This window comes from Protopterus annectens, chromosome 15.part0 (assembly GCF_019279795.1).
Source record: "Protopterus annectens isolate FY-2018-M chromosome 15.part0, PAN1.0, whole genome shotgun sequence".
Taxonomy (NCBI): domain Eukaryota; kingdom Metazoa; phylum Chordata; order Ceratodontiformes; family Protopteridae; genus Protopterus; species Protopterus annectens.
In genome coordinates this window covers 460,972,570-460,992,924 of record NC_056749.1, presented here as the reverse complement: position 1 = coordinate 460,992,924, position 20,355 = coordinate 460,972,570, and the positions used below count along the sequence as shown (strand labels likewise).

Sequence of the window (20,355 nt, the reverse complement as noted above, 5' to 3'; positions counted from 1 at the left end):
ATACCCTAAGTACTCATGAGGTGGTAAGGGACCTGGGATTGCAGACCGACTGCGGCTTTGACCACCACATGTCTATCGTAGTAAGGAATGCTTTCCAAGCAGCACACTTGATTAGTAAAGGTATCACCTCAGCAGTAGAGAGATTATAACTCCCCTATACTCGGCACTTATCCACCCTATAATTGAGCAAAATGTTCCATTCAGCATGTACTGTATGAAGCCCCTGCAGCAACTAGAGAGACCTCAGAGGTATCTAATGAAGATCAAGGGCCTCCAGCATATGCCTTACACGGACCGACTGAAATCCCTGTCACTGTACTCCGTATCACATACAATTCTTAGGGGAGAATTATGCCTGGCCTACAGAGCAGTCCAAGACCCAAACCTAATGAACCTACTGCATATATCTGTAAATCAAATGGGTCTAGGGCTACCCATTTCAAGGAGCAGGTCCACAATGCCTTCTGTAAGGCAAAGAACACTGCATTGATTGGCCCAGACAATATCCCAGGATACCTTCTAAATAGCATAAAACAATCTATCAGGCCCTCTGGATTGCTATTTAAAGTGTAGCCTCAACATGCTTCGTGCCTAATGAATGGTGAACAGCAACAGTCAACCCTCTACCAAAAGGTGTGCTATCTACAGACCCTGGAAACTACAACCCCTTAAGTCACACTAATCTCATATGCAAATCTATGGAAAGAATTATCATGCAAATGACACATCACGTTGGACCCAACCTAGCTGGGTTTTGTCAAAGGCAGCTTTCGTCTACTCAACCTGGTGGAATTCTTTGAAAAGGTCATCAAAGCAATGGATGAGGGCAAAATGGTTCACACAGCCTACCTTGACCTGGTCAAGGCATTTGACACAATACCCCACTCAAGCATTGTTGGGAAACTCAAGAGGTTAGGTGTACACCTTTACGTTACCTGGTGGATAGCCAATTGGCTCACAAGAAGACTCCTGTAAACACCCACATGCATGTGTATGTGCATTTGCAAGTGTATTATATAAATGTGTGTCTGTATTACATATACCTGCCTGGGCTACAAAATCTGAGAGCGCCTCTGTCTCTTTTCATGTAGTCCAGGGAGGTACGTCTCCGGTCATTCACACCAACATGGACAATGACAAGAGTCGTATTTGTACCGGTTGTGGAGTGACCTAAGTGCGTGCATTATGTGGTGGATCCTGGCACCAGACAGGCAGCTGACCGTAACTTTCTCCTTATTCAACCTAGTGAGTGGGGCATCAGTGTGCCTTACTATTGAGTCACCTATGACTAGTGTATTGGGTAAGCTGTTTTCCCTTATGGGCTTTGGTTGAGTGGCACACTGTTTATTTGAGCTATGTATGGTTTGTGCTGGGATGTGGTGGTTTGTTTGCGTTTCTGCCTCAGAGGTATCTGTTGTTTGGGCAAATTTTTATTGACAGCCTCCACAAAAGTAAATGTGTGTTTTGTGTTACTATGTGAGGGTTGTGGTGATGTATGTTCTGGGGAGGCTATGTGTTGAATGTGGTGTGGTGCAGGTGTTAATCTTCTCCTCTTGACTGGCTAATCCAGTCTTGGCTGGAGAGTGCTTGGATTCCAATTTGGCTATACATGTGCATCTCCCACAAGTCATAGTGTTGGGAAGTAAGAGGAGAGGGATGTCTGTGTACATGAGGCAGTTGCTACATTGCCTCATGATGCCCAAGTTCACCAGGCTGAGAGGAGAAAGCACAGGGAACTGACCTTTAGACATGCCTGGATATGAGCTCAATATATTAAGTACTGAAGCCTTTTACAGGAAAAATGTCACTCAGAGTGTCTTTGTCGGTACAGAGCACTGCCAAACACTTCAGGGGAAACGAATATGTAGAGCCTGAAAATTTAAAGATGAAGTATTTAGGCAGATATTCCGAAGTACGAAAGAAATCAAGCAATACTTACTGAAAATAAAGAATTAGCTTGTCAAGAATGATAAAAAGAGGGGAGTCGCATGAATCGCTACTGCCTGGCTACTACTAATGCTGATCTCAGCACAGCTTCACTCTGTTGGGATACAATACTCCTTTGCTTCTTCTCTCACCAGAAGCAAAATGTTAGCACCAATCCCAAGAAAAGAAGCAGGCCACGGCCTGTTTGGTGATCCACAGTCCTGTTCCAGATGATGCTAGGGTCTGCAGGCTTGTAGCCTTTTTCTGGTAGATGCCTCAAACAACAACCAGACCAATCAGGTACGTTAAGCACAGACACACTCTTTTCAACCAGAAAGAGTCAGGAATCAATGCACTCTGCTCCTACTCCCACCAAGATCAGAATATAAGCACAGATTCCAAGCTGTCACCTATAAAGCAGTGATTATGCTTTCTGGTGATCAGCACTTAACTGCACTCCTTCTCATACCAGGAGAAAACAGAAGCAATAATCCCAAGATGACTACTGACCGGCAGAATGCGGGCTCTCCAATAACCGGTGGTCTTGCAATAGATTCTTAAAAGTAAGATGAAACAAAAAATGGTTTATCCTAAACACTGCAGTGTACAACAGAGGATGTGAAAGTAGGTAACTTAAGTTTTACCTGTCTAAAAAGTTAAGTTTTAGTGGAGTCACTATTTTTAAAACCGCAAGATAGATTTGAAAGGGAGTGGTCACTTTTTTTATTCTGGTACTATGGAATACAGTAGGATGGCCAATAAATTTAAATAGTTGAAGGGGAGTGATTTCACACCAGCCAGTAAAAGCAGAGAGGGAATGAGATACATAGTCAAATTAACACAAGGGGCAGGCAACTAGAAAGACAACAGTGTTTAAGAACACTACAGTAACCGGGTGGGAACGTTGGGAAAATTTCTGTCGGACTCACAAGAGATAGAGCTGTGGTATCTTTTCAAGTTTTCATATGCAGTTAAAAGCAGAATAAAAGTAAAACCTAGTGTAAACAAAAAAGTACAGTTTTGTACCTACCATAAATGTAGATGTTAGAGTGCTAATACAGCTGCAGTCATAACAGATGGGTTCTCCTGCCGTCAGGCAGGTCCTCGGTCGGCCGAATTCCAAAGTCTAGGACCGGGGTCGGTTGTCGTCGCTTCTTCCCTGACGTCAGTGCGACAGGGGTATAAAAGAACCAGCCGACGCCATTTTCTTCAGTTTTCTTGCCCCAAATGTCAGGTGCCCCCAGAAGGAAGGCAAAACATAAATTTATGTAGTAAAGCAAATGTAATATAATCAAAAAACAGTAGTTGCAAGCAAATACACCATAAAAGAATACCCCAATGAGGTTGTATGAGGAGGTGTTAGCCATAAGGCCTGTCCCAAGAGGGGAAGGAGGGAGGGAAACCTGGATTGCAGCTATATTAGCACTCGAACATCTACATTTATGGTAGGTACAAAACTGTACTATGTTCATCGTGCATACAGCTGCAGTCATAACAGATGGGTAGAATCCCAAAGCTAATAAAGGGGTGGTAGGCACTAAGTGGAACTAGGTGGAGCCAGGATGCCCTGCAAGACTGCAGTGGCAAAGCCCGCTCTAGTTTTGGAGTATAATGGTAGGTGATAGTGCTTGGAGAAAGTATGTACAGAACTCCAAGTGGCTGCTTCCAAAATATCTTTGGTAGGAACCCCCCTGAGGAAAGCAGCAGAGGTAGCTGTGGCCCTTGTGGAGTGAGATCTGATGCCTGTAGGTACAGTTTTACTATGAAAAGAGTAACAAAAGCGTATGCAGTGGGCTATCCATTTTGAGACTGTTTGGAAATAGGCTTCCCATGAGCACCTGTAGCATAGGACACAGAGAGTTGCTCTGATTTTCTGAAAGGCTTTGTTCTGTCCAAATAATAACGGAGCTGTCTGTGAATGTCCAAGGAATGTAGTAGCCTCTCCCCTTTGTTTTGTGGATTAGGGTAAAACGTAGATAAGTGGATAGCCTGATTCAAGGCTACCCTGGATACTACCTTTGGCATAAATGAAGGATTGGTTCGTAAGGAATCTCTGTCCTGATGGAAAATGATGAAAGGCTGCACAGCCATGAGGGCTTGTAGTTCTGAAACCCTGCATGCTGAGGTGATAGCTAGAAGGAAGGCTGTTTTCCATGACAAATATTGCAGATCTGTTGAAGCAGCTGGCTCAAAAGGAGGCAAGGTTAGTTTTTCTAGAATGAAATTGATGTCCCAAGCTAGTACTGGTTGCTTCCTTGGGAGTTTTATATTCTTAGCCCCTCTGAGGAACTGTCTTAAGAGACGGTGAGAGAATAAAGGAGGATCAGTGTTGTACTCTGCAGAAATAGCTGAGGCATGGATTTTGATGGAAGAGAATGAAAGTCCACTGCTTAGCAGCTCGGCTAGGTACTGTAGTATTTGAGGTAAATTCAGTATTCCAGGATTCTGACCCTTTTTCTGATTCCAGACAAAACCGTTTCCATTTTGCGGAGTAGGCTTTTCTAGTAGAAGGCCTTATGGCCTCCAAAATGACATCCTGCACCTCCTTGGAGAGTAGGGTCTGCTGTGAATTTAAGGAATTCTCCATGCGGCTAGATTGAGTGTTTTCAGCTGACTGTGAAGAGTTTTGAAGTTGTGCTGAGTCAGTAGAAGAGGCATTAGAGGCAGGATCCATGGTGGGGAATGCGTCAGGCTCCTCAGGAGTGGGTACCAGTGTTGTCTTGGCCAGTCTGGAGCAATGAGAATCATCTTTGGTCTGTCTGCTCTGGCTTTTAATAGAACTTTGGCCAGCAGTGGAAGAGGTGGAAAGGCATAAACCGTCATTGTTGTCCAACTGAAAGAGAGTGCGTCCACTTTCCAGGCCTGTGGATGAAAGGTCCTTGAGCAGAATTTTGTCAATTGGTAATTTCTGTGAATGGCAAAGAGATCTATGTCTGGCCTTCCCCATGCTTGAATTATCATTGTAAAAACTTGAGGATGCAACTTCCATTCGTGTGGATCTGTCATATTTCTGCTCAGGTTGTCTGCCAGTGTGTTTACCTTCCCTGGCAGGAATTGTGCTTGAAGTTGGATTTGCAATTCCAGAGCCGTGTTCCAAAGGGACATGGCTAGTCTGCACATGGGGATATGAATGAGTTCCTCCCTGTTTGTTTATGTATCACATCAGTGTGGTATTGTCTGTTCTTATCAACAGTTGCCCTGGATGCAGTAGGTCTTTGAAAGCCATAATAGCATTTATTACTGCTAGCATTTCCTTTTGATTGATGTGTAGGTGCTTTTCTTTTTGTGACCATTTGCCCTGAATGCACCAATCTGTCATGTGCGCCCCCCAGGCGTAGTCCGAGGCGTCTGTTGTGATGACTTGATTTGCTTGAGGCTTGCAGAATGGGAGACCTATGATTCTTTGGCATGCTTGAGCCCACCACAGAAATTCCTTTTGAAGACATGGAATCAGTGGTAGGATTGTTTCCAAACTGTGGTTGTGTTGAGACCATAGGTTTTTTAGGTACCACTGAAGTTTCCTCATATGCAGCTTTGCACATGGGATTAGCAGGATGCAAGATGCCATGAATCCCAGAGCCTGCAGGAGTTTCCTTGCAGTCAGCCTGGTGAAGGTTGTCAGTTTTCTGAAGTATTGAGTTAATTGCCCTTGTTTCTCTGGCGTGAGGTAGGCCATCTGGGTGTTTGTATCCAAGCTGGCACCCAGGAAAATTATTGTTTGAGAGGGTATTAGTCTTGACTTCTTTTTGTTGACGGTGTATCCCAGAGATTTCAATAACATTATTACAAACGCCAGGTGTTTCAGAAGAGTGTGTTTGCTGTCCACTTGGATCAGGCAGTCGTCCAGATATGGGTATATTTGTATCCCTTGAAGTCTGCAGAAGGCAATTACTGATGCCAGGCATTTCGTGAACACTCTGGGCGCAGTAGATAAGCCAAAGGGCAATGCAGAGAATTGATAATGGGATGAACCTGCAATAAATCTGAGGTATCTTCTGCAATCTTGTCTGATTGGGACATGCAGGTATGTCTCCTTGAGGTCCAATGTCACCAGCCAAGACTCCTTGCCCAGCATGGGAAGAAGCTGCTGTAATGTGAGCATCTTGAACTTTGGTACGAGTAAATGTGTGTTTAGGATGGATAGGTCCAAAATAGATCTCCAATCTTTGCCCTTCCTTGGTACCAGGAATAGTCTGGAATAAAAACCTTGACCCTGTTCTTGTGCAGGTACCTCTTGAATAGGTTTCATGTCCATGAGATCTGAAATTTGTTTTTGTGCCTCTGCCCTTTGATTGTGTGGCAGGTTTGGCATGCCTCTCATTTTTGGAAGGGTGCGAAAGTGGAATCTGTAGCCTCTGTCTATAATGTCCAAGATCCATTTGTCTTTTGTGACAATATGCCAATTTTTCGAAAATAATGCCAGTTTTCCACCTAAAGGTGCTGCCATTTGAGCCTTGCTTGGCATGCAAAGGGGAAAGTCATTGGGTCTGCTTTCTGAATGGCTGTGAACTATCCTCACCCCCTCTTGGTGTAGGTGTTTGCCATTGTCTGCCTCCAAATGATCCTTGAGATTGCCCTCTACCTCTCGGGCGCCTGTATCTACCTCTTTGAGGTCTGTCTGTGGCTGGAAAGGACCAATTTTTTGAAGGCCAATTTCTACTGAAACGTGGCGGTTGTACCTGTAGGAAATCTTTCACTGCTTGCATTGATTTTGCCTTTTCCTCCATTTTCTTTAATACCTCCTCAGCTTTAACACCAAACAATACATCTTTTTGAAGAGGTGCATCTAGTAATTTAGCTTTGACATGATCTGGTAAGGTTTGCTCTTTGAGCCAAGCATGTCTACGTATGAATGATCCTGTAACAGCAGCTCTACAAGTGGCCTCTAAAGCATCAAAACCACATTGCAAGGTATGTTTACCCACTTGCTCTGCACTACGCAACAAATCCTGCAACTCCTTCAAGTCTGGTTGTTCAGGTTGTGACATTTTGCTTTTCAACTGAGATAACAAAAACTGTTGATACTTTAACATATGGAACTGACAGTTTAATGCCCTCATGGTTAAAGTGGCCGAGGTGTATACCTTTTTCCCCCCACCTTTCTAAAGCTCTGGAATCTCTGAAGGTAATGGATTTTTGGCAGAGGAGGCCTTAATTCCCTTGGGACCCTGTGAAATAGTTTCTGGGTCAGCCGCATGGCTTTTGTATAGGAATTGGTGTGAATCAGGCACCCGGTAATACCTGTCAGGCTTGACTGGAGCTGGAGGTAAAGAATCTGGGTTAAGGCTGGCCTCTGAATACACATCATCTAATATGTCTAAGACAGGAGGTATAGCCAGAGGCCTGTGCTGAGGGAGCAAGAGGAAATCCCTGAGCCTTTTCTTGGAGTCTGAGTACTCTTGGCCTTCCCAGTGGAAGTGTTCCCTCAAGGTATGCAAGGTTTCCCCAAAAGAGTAATCCTCGGGGGGGGGGGGCAGAGGGAATGGCCTCCTCTGCATCAGAATCTTCGAAAGGGGAGTAAGAATGTTCCTGGTCCTCAGAATGCTGTGAAGTAATGGAGGCCTGGTCCGAGGAAAGGTATTCTTCCTCCACTCTGGGCCTTTTGTCCGGGGGGGGGGGGTTGAGAACTCCTGATAAGAGTAATCAAATCCTCAGCCATTTTGAGCATCTGCTTTTTAGGCATGGGGCCTTGAGAGGGGCCCTGTGGAGCTTGTCTTTTAGAATGCATGGCTGTTTTAGATTTAGTGTAAGCCTTAATGGAAAAAGAAGAAGGTCTGAAGACACCTTGAGAGGTGGCAGGCCTGTCTGAACTCTGAGTTTCCCTGCCAAGAGTGACTTCGGTATCTGTAGTCGGGGTGTGGACTGAAGAGCCTGCGACCTCGGGCACAGAAGACACCGCTAATGAAGTGTCATCGATAGTCAGGGGCTGCGTCGGCGCCTCGCTGAGAACCAGAGCACATGAAGTCGGCTTTAGCGTGGTGTCGGTAGAAGTCGCGGACCTCGTATGTCGGTCCTTATCTTTACGTCGTTTACTCAAAATTGGAGTCGGAGTATCCGACGACATGTTGTAATTAAACGTTTTGCCAAAATAGTGTTGGGCGAACTCCACCCGACGCTTAATAGTGCATCTGTTGAATGTAGCACAAAAACGACAGGCCGAGACATTGTAGTCTGGGCCTAAGCAAGGTATACAGAGGGAATGGAAATCCTTATGCGGTATTTGCTTCCCACATGAAATGCAATTATTAACTTTGTCTGACATCGGTCTGAGGCAAGAAAAGTTTCCCCAACGGGGTACTTAGCTTTCTAGAAGTCTTCGGTTGAAAAAAATTCATAATCTCAGGAGCTGGCCGGCCGGCACTTGCGAACTGCTTCTGCTTCGGGCACCGCGCGGCAAGAAAGACTGAAGAAAATGGCGCCGGCTGGTTCTTTTATACCCCTGTCGCACTGACGTCAGGGAAGAAGCGACGACAACCGATGCCGGACCTAGACTTTGGAATTCGGCCGACTGAGGACCCGCCTGACGGCAGGAGAACCCATCTGTTATGACTGCAGCTGTATGCACGATGATCAAGTCACAGTATATAAAATAGAAAAAGGCAATAAAGTAATACAGAATACAACAAATAAAAAGCAAACTGTAGCAGAGTCTGGGTGAGCATTTCCAGTAAGTATATATAGGTTTACTATCAAAACTTGGAAACTGCATCAGTCTACCAACATGTGGTTGATAGATTTGAAAGGGGGTGGTCACTTCTTTTATTCTGGTACTGTGGAATACAGTAGGATGGCCAATAAATTTAAATAGCTGAAGGGGAGTGATTTCACACCAGCCAGAAAAAGCAGAGAGGGAATGAGATACATAGTCAAATTAACACAAGGGGCAGGCAACTAGAAAGACAACAGTGTTTAAGAACACTACAGTAACAGAGTGGGAACGTTGGGAAAATTTCTGTCGGACTCGCAAGAGATAGAGCTGTGGTATCTTTTCAAGTTTTAATATGCAGTTAAAAGCAGAATACAAGTAAAACATAGTGTAAACAAAAAACAAGTCACAGTATATAAAATAGAAAAAGGCAATAAAGTAATACAGAATACAACAAATAAAAAGCAAACTAACCTTTACCTCACAGCAAACTGTAGCAGAATCTGGGTGAGCATTTCCAGTAAGTATATATAGGTTTACTATCAAAACTTGGAAAATGCATCAGTCTACCAACATGTGGTTGACTTGCAGGTTTCAAGTTGGCAGAATGTCGAACCTAAATGAATCGAATATGCTACAGTGAACGGGTAGTGTAAGTCGAGCATTTGGGTTCGACATTGTGCAGGGCGATCGCGGTTCAGTGAGGAACTGGGAATGAGCCCAATTCCTCACTGTAGTGCGAACTAGGAGTTGATATATTTAATGTGCAGGGGGTGTGGGGTACCATTGACTGTACAGTTTAAAGGTACATTAATGTGCATAGCAGGAGGTGAGGGACATCACCTCCTGCTATGTCAAATACATCGAACCATGGTTGTTGTATTAATTTTTGCTTTGGTTTACTTTTTGGCATTCCAAAATCAACATTTTGGGATGACATTCTAAATGGTCGACTGAAGCAGATGCAGATTTGAGATGCCGATAGTAAACGTATATATATCACCACAGCAGAGCATTTGTTTCCATTTCTTACTGTCGCCTGCATCTTGATCTGTCACACCAACCACCTGCATATCCTCTCTCACCACATCCTTAAACCTTATCTTGAGTACTTCCTGTTTCCTCTTGCCTGGCAGCTTCATCCTTCGCATCCTTCTCCCACTATATCCAGCATCCCTCCTCAGCACATGTCCAAACCAATGCAATCTTCCCTCTCTGGCTTTGCCTCCAAACCATCCAACCTGAGCTGACCCTCTAATATACTCATTTCTAATCCTGCCCATCCTCATCACACCCATTGCACATCTTAACATCTTTAACTCTGTCACCTCCAGTTCAGAGTTCTGTCTTTTCGTCAGTGTCACCGTCTCCAACCCACATTACATATCTGGTCTCACTACCATCTTGTGGACCTTCCCTTTCACTCTTACTGGTACCCATGTCACAAATCACTCCTGACACTCTTCTCCACCCACTCCACCCAGCCTGCACTCTCTTCTTCACCTCTCTTCCATACTCACCATTACTGTGAACTGCTGATCCGAACTATTTAAACTCATCCACCTTCACCAACTCTACTCCCTGCATCCTCATTTCTCTGTGCTCCCTCTCATTCACACACACAGCCTGTCTTAATCCTGCTGACCTTCATTCTTCTGTTCTCTAGAGCACATCTCCACCTCTCCAGCGTCTCCTCAATGTGTTCCCTACTCTCACTACAGATCACAATGTCATCTGCAAACATCATAGACCATGGAGATGCCTGTCTTATCTCATCTGTCAACCTGTCCACCACACACACATATATATATATATATATATACATATATACATATATATATATATATATATATATATATATATATATCTCTACACACACACACACACACACACACACACACACACACACACACACCCCTGTCCATCTCACAAAGGGGCATTCACAGTTACTGGCATTTAGTTGCAACAATGGTACATTAGAATAACTTCATGTACAGGACTGGATTTGGGTGAAATCGCACCCTAGGCACTGCCTAGTATTTCAGCACCTCCTGCCCCCAACACATCATCCAGTGCTTCCATCTGCCCCTCCATCTTGGGTTCCCCATACTATACGCATTACTTTTTTCTTCCTTTTTTCACATTTTCCTTTACTTTTCTGCTTTTTCAATAAGCCATAAAGTTCTATGTGCTCTGATGTTCATTTTATTTTATTTTTCTTTTTACACAACCTTTTCATCCAATGATGACTTGTGGGTCAGCTTTAGTTTTCCTTGCATCATTTGAACATACCTTTCCTGACCGAGAAATAGCAGCAATAACTACTTAGGAAATAACTCAAACTAAATCATGTCTTATTTTTTTTCTTTCAAGAAAGACCCAAGTTGTGCCCAAGGCCTAATGTTCAAAACTGACAAAACAGGAGCTGACAATAAACTAACAAGACAGTTGCTGCGAGAATACACAGGTCCTATCTGGGAATACATCTTGCCTCCCTAGCCCCCGCCCCAAAAGACAGTCAATGCCTATGCATCCCTCTACTATTACATTGGGTCTCCTAGAATATCTAAGTGTCTGAATATTCTGTGATGCATTTCATGCCTTACTTTTGAAATGTAATTACTTGTTAGCTGCACTTTTTACTGCTACCCAGTAGGACAATGTATGTGTCCTGGCATTACTAGGTGTGTGCACAGATAAAAATCTGACATTTTTACATACATGTGCACACAAGCATAAGCCATAGCAATACTAGTTTTGTACAGCCAATAACAATAGATTGTTTAACACTGGTACTGCCACACCAGCTCGGTGACAGCTGTTTAGCAGTAATCAAACAGCAGCAGGGTTATCACCTTTATTTATTTCAATGAGTCATAATGCATACCCATCACTTTCCCTGATTTCACAGATTGTCCATGATTTTGCCTCAGAATGTTGTTCTGTCCTTCATAAAAATGTTGATTTGCTAGTAAATCATTCAGGGTTACAGACAGTCAATAAATTCAGACGTCAGAGTTTTATACTTATTGTCTAAAAATGCATGTTGATGCAAAAGTTGTTATTCTATTAACTTTTTAAGTGAATCAGACTAATATTTAAAACATGTTGATTTTGAGCCTTTATTCTGTCATCATTTTTTTCATTGTGGAGAATTTTTCAGCTAAGAAGTTGAACTTTGGTTTTCTGCCAGGATTTATAAAACTTCCAGAAAAATAAAACCATCCATGAAGATCAGAAGCATTAGCTTATCTTAAAATCCAAGGTTTGCACTGAGACCAGTCATTCTGGGCTGCTGATCTCTCTACTGCTTACCTTTCATGCTCATCATCAGGTTTATCCTGAAAGGGTCATATCATAGCCCTGTTAAAAGAGCATTATAAGGAAATTAGGTTATTTTTTATCTCCTCGTTTTTCTACAACCAGCAGCAGCCTTTGTGGGCCCCCCACACAGTTAAGGATGATTAAGGGGAGCCCAGCAGCCATAAGTAATGCAGGTACCTAAAGCAGGCTATGTTGTTAATTTTAGGACCAAAAAAAATATTTTTAAATATTGCTCTTACAAACTTAAAAAGTTGATCGAATAAAGGGTTTTGCATTAGAATGAATTTTCTGAAAGTATGAAGTCTGAAACTCAAATGTCTCTTATTAATTTCGAACTTCAACACTAAAGTTTATTAAGGATTTACCAGAAAAACAGACTTTTATGAGAACCAAAACAAAATATGAGGCAACATAGGATCATTGGAAGTTACTAGGCTAATGGCCACAGGGCCCTTATAAGCCTAGTCAAGTTCTTACCCTTATGTCCATGATCAGCACCTATTGCCCTTGACCAAGACGGACACAGGTGGAATCCCTGGGGTGAATTTACGGTCACCCATCCAATTGTCCAGATTGCATTTGAAGAGGGCCAAAGAGGTATTACTTTTTTAAAGAAATTCTTTAGAAATTATAAAGATGATCTACATGAATCTTACAATAAATACCATACAGGAAATATATAAGTACCTAGACAAAAATGAAATGATCAGTGCGGACAGCAGATAAGAAAGCCAATAAAAATTCCTGCTTTACATTTTAATGAAAAAATATACATAACTAACATAATTGTGTCACATGGTACACACTATAAAATATAAGTGGCAGAAATTTCTATATTATGCAAAACTGACAAACCATTATCAGTCCTATTTATCAATGGGAAAAGAAAGAAGAAAAAAAATAAAGACTATGGATCTCAGTCCTTGTTACTGTCACTTTCCATAAGCACTGCAACATTAAAACGTCCTTTTGAAAGCCCTGCATCCAAGGGGTCATGAAATATCGATATTTAGCCTACATGCATTTCACATGTACTTGCAGCCTTGGAGTACAGCATGAAATCCATTGAAATATTTCATTTTCAGGGGCTTTTTTATTTCAACTATCTGCAATATAAAATTCCTGGTTGCAGCTGAGTCCAGCATTAACACAAGCCAAAAGTTTACTCTACAGATGCACAGCAGTTTGATTGTAACTTTTCTTCTAGAGGTTCTAACATCTGTGGCAAATTTACCTTCAGTAAAATAAGGTTTTATATTGCTCTTTCCACTAGACAAATGCAAATTAAGTAGCTTAGTTTCCAATTTCCAGCTTTTAGCTTGCCAGCTAGCCAAATACCTATTCTTTCACGAGGGTCAAGCATTAAATAACCTCTACTTCAGCTAGCCTTCAACTGTAGACCCTTATTTATGCAACAGTCCTGTCCAGCTTTGCTTTGCTTTCACTTTCTTTCTATGCAGAAAAGAGCACTTCCCATGATAACTTTAAGGTTGGCAGCCTCAGTGGAAAACCATCCACATTTATCTTTGACAGCAACTTGCTTTGTTTTCTATGTGATTTAAAAATAGAAACAGCCCTAAAACACAAAATCAGCAGTATCCCTCCTTAAAACAATCACATAGTTACACCATCAATACTTCAGAGTCCAAGCCAGGAATGCAAACAGCATCCACAGCAATGTCCATTGAAAGGTCATCAATTTGGCTGCCAAGTATTGGATTTCTTTACATGTTCAAAATATAAAATGATTGGTCTATAGCTAGCTACAGTGCCCCCTTTGAAGAGGTCAATAAATCATATATGCTCATCTGGAAAGAAGACACCAAAAGGAATCTAAAGAACAAAGACACAGTGGCAGTGGACAAGCTAGTACACATGATCAAGCTGGATAATGACATAAATAACTATAAGTTAGCTGCTACTGCTTAGTATAGTTTCATAGTATAGTACTAGGCTATCTGCCCTGGGGCATTTGTAAGCCTAGCCATAGTGATGTGGCTTTTGCCACCCCATGAAATGGTACAAAAATGTACAGAATAAATCTAGAATACTGTGCCTCTGTCTAGTAGTGACACAATGAAGGTCCCCTTATATAATAGAATTAATTTACTGTGCCCCTGTCTAGCAGTGACACAGATGTGACCCCTGGGGTAAACTTACGATCTCCCATCCACTCATCAAGATTTCTCTTGAAGAGAGTCAGTGAGGGCTTTGCCTATCTGAACTGGGATCCTGTTCCAAAGCATGGGAAGCCTCTGGGTTATGAATCTATCCCTCCAGCATGTCCTATTCATACTTGTGCCGAGGTTTAAGTCTTTAGCTCTCGTGGTCCTGATGGATTTGGATTTTTTGAGGTGGAGCATGTCCATCAGATCCTGATTGGACATGGCCTTGTACGTCAGGCACAGATCACCTCTGAGCAGGTGGTATGCTACTGAATAGAGCTGAAGTTTCTTTAGTCTGGCAGAATAAGACATATGTTGGAGACCCTTGATCCTTTTGGTGAGGTACTTTTGTGGTCTCTCCAGCTGTTGCAAATGCCGGGTGAGGTACATACCAAATGGGGCATTGTACTCAATCATGGGTCTGATGAGGGAGGAATATAGGGGTACAATGACATCCTTGGATCTGGATGTGAATCCCTTCATGATGAGGTGTGCAAGGTAGAATGTTTTTTTTAACCACTTTGGCAACGTGGGTGTCAAATGAGAGGTCGCTGTCTACTTGGGTCCCTAGGTCTCTGATTACTTTTTCCGTACTCAGTGGGTTGCTGTCTATGTGATCATTTGTGAGTACTTTGTTTTTTCCAAAAGGGATGACTATACATTTTTTGGCATTTAGTTTAAGGCCGTGACTACAGCACCAGTTGTCCGTTTCAGTGAGGCCTTTTTGTAGGATGTGTGTCTCTGCTGGTGTATCGACTATGGCGCCTAGTTTGCAGTCATCTGCGAACTTTGTCAGCCACAGCCCTCCCATGTTTGCTTTAACATCTGAGAAATAAATGCCGAACAAGAGGGGTCCCAGGACAGATCCCTGTGGGACACCACTTGTGACTGGCTTTGAGTCTGACATTGCTCCAGCAATTTTAACTTTATGTGTTCTGTCCTTTAGCCAGTTTGCAACCCATCTAGTGACATAAGGGTTTACTTTTAAGCTTTTTAGCTTATCTATGATGCCTGAGTGGGGTATTGTGTCGAAGGCCTTAGCCAAGTCCAGGTATGCTGTATGGACTGCTTTGCCCTCATCAATGGCTCTAGTGACTGTTTTGAAAAAGTCAACCAGGTTTAAAAGGCAGGATCTGCCCTTTACAAAGCCGAACTGGGTGGGGTCAAGTGTCTGTAGGTCCCCTATGTCTCTCTTTATGAGTTCCATAATGATTCTTTCCATAGCTTTGCAGACCAGGCTAGTTAAGCTTATGGGGCGGTAGTTTCCAGGGTCTGTAGAGGCACCCCTTGTGGAGTGGGACCACTGTTGCTGTACGCCAGTGTTCAGGTACATATCCCGAAGTAAGGCTAAGGTTAAATAGCATTTTTATGTGTGGGTTTAGCTCCTCTTGGAGTTCACGTAACACGCACCCCGGGATACCGTCAGGTCCCATTGATGCTGTGTTTTTTCTTTGTTTAGGGCGGTTCTCACTTGGACATCTGAGATGACAGGGAGATTACATTCAGCTGGGATAAGTATTTCTTCTTTTGGGGGTGAAGGAGGGGAGAAATTTGCACTGAACCTGTCAGCCAGAATCTTAGCAATAACTAGGGTTCAGTGTATTTTTTGTTGTTGTGAACCAACTCTGAGCATATCTGAGGGTTTCCGCCCATGTTTCTAACATAGCTGAAGAAGGCTTTGTGGTTATCTTTAGTGTCCTTAGCGATTTTTCTCTCAAAGTTTGCCTTGGATGTTTTTATGAGAGAACGTAGTTTTCTGCTAATGTTGATCAGAGATGTCTTCCCTTCATGGGATTTGGCTCTGACATGCAGTAGCTTCCTTCTTTTGTTATACAATTTGTTTATGGCTGAGGTCCACCAGACAGGACGCTTACATTTGGTGGAGAGGGACTTGGATTTGTTTGGGATTGCATGATCCATGCATTCTTGGAGATGTCCATAGAAAGCATTTGTGAAGGATTCGGCATTGTGGGATGTGGTATCCACTGGCACAGTGGGCTTAAAGGATACCATCTCAGTCTTAAGAAGAGTGAAGTCTGCTTTTGAGAAGTTTTTCACTGTGGTCTTTTGTGCTGGGGGTGGAGGTGGAATATGTATATCCAGGGTGATTAGTTTGTGGTCAGATCTCACTAGTGAGGGGTATACTTCCGGTGTGGAGCATTTTGTCCCCATGTTTGTGATGATCAGGTCTAGTATATTATCTCCCTAGTGGGAGAGGTGACTAGTTGTTCCAGTGCATTTGAATTTATGAATTCCAGGAACCTTTGGGCTAGGGTATTAGGGCTAGAATAATGTACCCAATCTATGTTTGGGTAGTTGAAGTCTCCCAGTATGATGGTATTTTGTGATACATTCATATCCTCCAATGTCTTCAGGAAGGCTGAGTGGGGTTCTTGAGATTGGGAGGGTGGTCTGTAACATGCTACCAGTTGTATAGCAGTTTTGCCTATGGTTAGTTGCACCTGTATGGTCTCTGATGCTTCATGTGTTGCTACTAACCTGGAGGTGTGGGTATCCTTTATGAATATGGACACTCCCCCCCTCCCTTTGTGGTTTGGCCCGGGTTTTGGGGCCGAAAAGCATGATACGAGGTATAGCCTGGAAGCGCTGGGGTGCTCTCAGGAGCCTTGAACCAGGTTTCAGTTACTGCACAGACGTCGATGTTCTCCATGCTGAGGAGTGCATCAAGTGCCTGCACCTTGAGATTTAGATTTCTGGCATTGAGCAGCATTACCCTTAGTTTTTTTCCATTTTTGTTTTCGAAGGAGGTGGGTTTGTCTTTTGAGCCTTGCCTAAAAAAGGCACTATGGGGGTGGCAAAAGCCTTAGCCAATATCCGGAAGCCCAGTGGTGACAGGTGTAAGCCATCCCTTGCGAAGCAGCGTGGCTTGTCCAACATATCATCCCAGGCAGACAGACATTGGATCCCCTTAGAATGACACCAGTACTTGAGCCAATTGTTAAAGCTGATCATCTTGTCTTTGTTTTGTGGTATCATTCTTGGTGAGGGCAAGATGCTGCTCAGGGTCAGGGTCATACCAGCCTGGGCTACATAATCGGAGAGCTCCTCTATGTCTCTTTTCATGTAGTCCAGGGAGATACGTCTCAGGTCATTCACACCAGCATGGACAATGACAGAGTCATATTTGTACTTGCTTTGGAGTGACCTGAGTGCGTGTGTTATGTGGCGGATCCTAGCTCCCGATAGACAGCTCACAGTCACCTTCTTGTTCAGCCTGGTCAGTGGGACATCAGTGTGTCTGACTATGGAGTCACCTATTACTAGTGTATCAGGCAAGGTGTTTGGCCTTAAGGGCTGCGATTGGTCGACACACTGATTTATTGAAGTATGTGTTGCATGTGTTTTGTTTTGTTTTGAGGTGGTGGATTTTTCGATGTCTGCTATGGGAGCCTCTGTTGTTTTGGTAAGTTTTTTATTAGAGCCTCCGAGTATGTCTTTGTGTTTTTATGTGTTTGGTTTGCAGTTGTGGTAGGTCTATGTGGGACTGGGATTGTTGTGTGTGTGGTTGCCATCTCCTCCTGTCTGGTCATGCCAGCCCTGAGTTGAGAGAGTTCAGCCTCCAGTTTGGCTATATAATTGCATCTCTCACATGTATTTGTGTTTGTTGGGAGGAGGAGAGGATTGTCTGTGTACATGAGACAATTGTAGCATTGTCTCAAGATACCCAGATTGACCAGCTGAACTGGAGGCGCCAGTAATCTACCACTCGACATGCTAGAACAGTATAAGGGAGTGGTATACCTTTAAGGAAAGTGGATATTCACAGGGGTGGTAAATAGATGTAGTGCTTTACTTAGTACGAGAGTGCTTACTTAGTAGAGAAGTATTGAGAACAAGTGCTATGCTTATAATACAGTGAGTAGTCTGGTTATACTAAGAGTAGAGCTTCCTTAAGGGAAAATTTGAAGAGCAGACTTGGCGGAGCCAGAAAAAGTTTAACTGGCGCGCTTATGCTGGCACAAAAGCCGTGCAAACGCGGATTTTAAACAGTGATCTACAAGAGAGCTAGAAATGGTCCCAAACAACCAATTACTACAGCTTCTTGTGCTGAGGTCACTTCCCCCAAGGACAGGTAGGCTGCTCAAGGATCCCCACTCCTACTGGTGAGCAAAGAAACTTTCTTCTATCCAAGTAAGGTAATGGACAGCACAGGAACTACACCACAGCCCAGAATACAGCAATGCCTGTAAACTGGTCTAAACTAGTCGAGGAAGGTGGGAAAACAAGGATTATTTTTTTGTTTTTTTGGTAGAAACACACAGAAAATGCAGAAACAGTATCACAAGGTAATGATCCGACAACCCAGAATCAGGGTTTTGGCAAACAATGCCACAAAACTGACAGGCAACAGCAGAAGAAGCATACATGGGCTAAAAAGAAAAACTGTACAAAATACAGAATAAAAGAAAAACACTAAACATAATACTTCAGCTATCTGATTTTGGCAAGAAAGGGCCCCATGTATTTAGGCGAAAGAGAAATCAACTTGAGGAGCAAAGCGCACTAACTCATGTACATGCCAGGCTGGAGACCTGTAGCAGAGGATCACACTACGAGTCAAGTGTGCAGGAGATAATAATTAGGGGAAAAATATGGATCATCTGTTATGTGAGATGAGAAGAAGAATTGCACAAGTACAGCTCAGCTACAGCAGATTAGTCAGACATGGAGGACAAATCTGGACATTTTGTGAAAATCTGTAGAGTTGAGAGTTATGGAACTCACAAATGGTACAATCGAAGCAGTCCAAAGTGGAGAAAAAAAAGATGGAACCATAAAACAAACTAAATAATTTTACCGCAATTACGGCACTAAACAGGGGACCGCAACCGCGGCATTATTCAAGTGGCAGATGCCATGAGTATTTTAGCATTTTAATGTTTTATAAAGCCTATCCTAATGACACGAGCATTTTGATGTTTTATAAAGCCTATCCTAATATTACATGTATTACCTGCTTGACTTTGGCCTAATTATCGAGAAAATGTTTTTTTTTTTTTTTTTACCTTAGAAGCAGGAATCTAACAATGTCCCTGCATTCAACTTCACGAGTCATTGTTTCTCTTGGGAGAAGCTGCCGTACAATATGATCTCTCAGAGACACACACACATCTAAAAATTCGAATTGCTGAAGTGATATTCACAGAATGCTGGATTAGGAATAGTTACAATTTTTTTTTTAACAAGTTAACGCTGACAAATGCAGCAAACCCTAAAAATCTGAGAGGTTTACTTTAACAACCTGCAGGAACTAGAACTAAAACACTTTAGTTTGCAGAGGGGGACCAAAGAGTGAATGGGGCAGAATAGAGTTAGACGAAGTAAACTGATATTTCAGTAGGAACTGCCAGTGATGTCACAAACTGGGAGGTAGTTAAGTAAAGGGGTGGCAACGTTTGCGTTTAGGTCCGAGGCAAGGAACTCCATTTAGAAACGAGATAGTGTCCCTTTAAAGCCTTAGTAAAACCTTAGTAATTTGGGGGCACTGTAAAGGCCCTTGAGTTGCAAAACTTCCTTACAGTCACTTTGTTAGCTCACATATTTTTGTAAGTTAATAGATGTGAAAATGCACCGTCTTGCCTTTAGATATCCACATCAGTTGGGTGGGAAGAATTCAGCAATACAAACAAGATAGCTTAGCCCGGTAAAAAGAGGTAAATGAAAATTTTGAGTACTCCACAATTATTTAGAAATCTAGAGGCATGTGAAGATGTTAATAATAAAAATAAAAATACGATAAATAAAATTAAGTTAATAAAAATATTAACACTCCAATCTGTTTAATAACAAAATACTCCAAAATAATATTAATAACACTGGCGACTCCAAAAAACAAAGACAAACTAATGAAATAAGCAATGGATCCGAACCAACACCAGTAAACCACTGAGCCTTTAAAATGGGTAGATTTATTCAAAATGAAGTGCGTTTTATTCCGTACACTTTTCGTTAGAGCCCAAGCTCCAACTTCTTCAGAGAAAGTTTCAAACATTCGTACAACAAATACAACATCAATAAATAAACTCTTATATAATTGAAACCAATTAATCTATTAAGTTTGAATTTAAAAGCACAACCTCACTCATAAAAATTATTATTAAAAATTGTTATTAAAGGCATCAATTTATAAACATGTTTTTTAAAAAATATATGTATACGTGTATTCCAATGGAAAACAATGTTAAAAATACGTTAGATATAATGAAGAAAATAAAATTAAATGAAATTCCCTGCATGGGTTACCTACAGAAATGTACCTTACAAAAGTATGTA

The 20,355-nt window shown here is 42.4% G+C and overlaps 1 protein-coding gene across 1 annotated transcript in view; it reads right to left on the bottom strand.

Annotated features, from left to right (window-relative positions):
• Positions 1 to 20,355, bottom strand: part of LOC122789761 (AMME syndrome candidate gene 1 protein-like) — a 1,107,107-nt gene that overhangs the window by 937,423 nt on the left and 149,329 nt on the right. The window contains exons 8-10 of the mRNA XM_044057198.1: positions 18,341 to 18,346; positions 18,184 to 18,202; positions 17,113 to 17,135 (exon numbers count right to left, since the gene is read on the bottom strand). Of these exons, the coding sequence (XP_043913133.1) occupies positions 17,113 to 17,135; positions 18,184 to 18,202; positions 18,341 to 18,346 (48 nt within the window). The remainder of the gene's footprint in view (positions 1 to 17,112; positions 17,136 to 18,183; positions 18,203 to 18,340; positions 18,347 to 20,355) is intronic.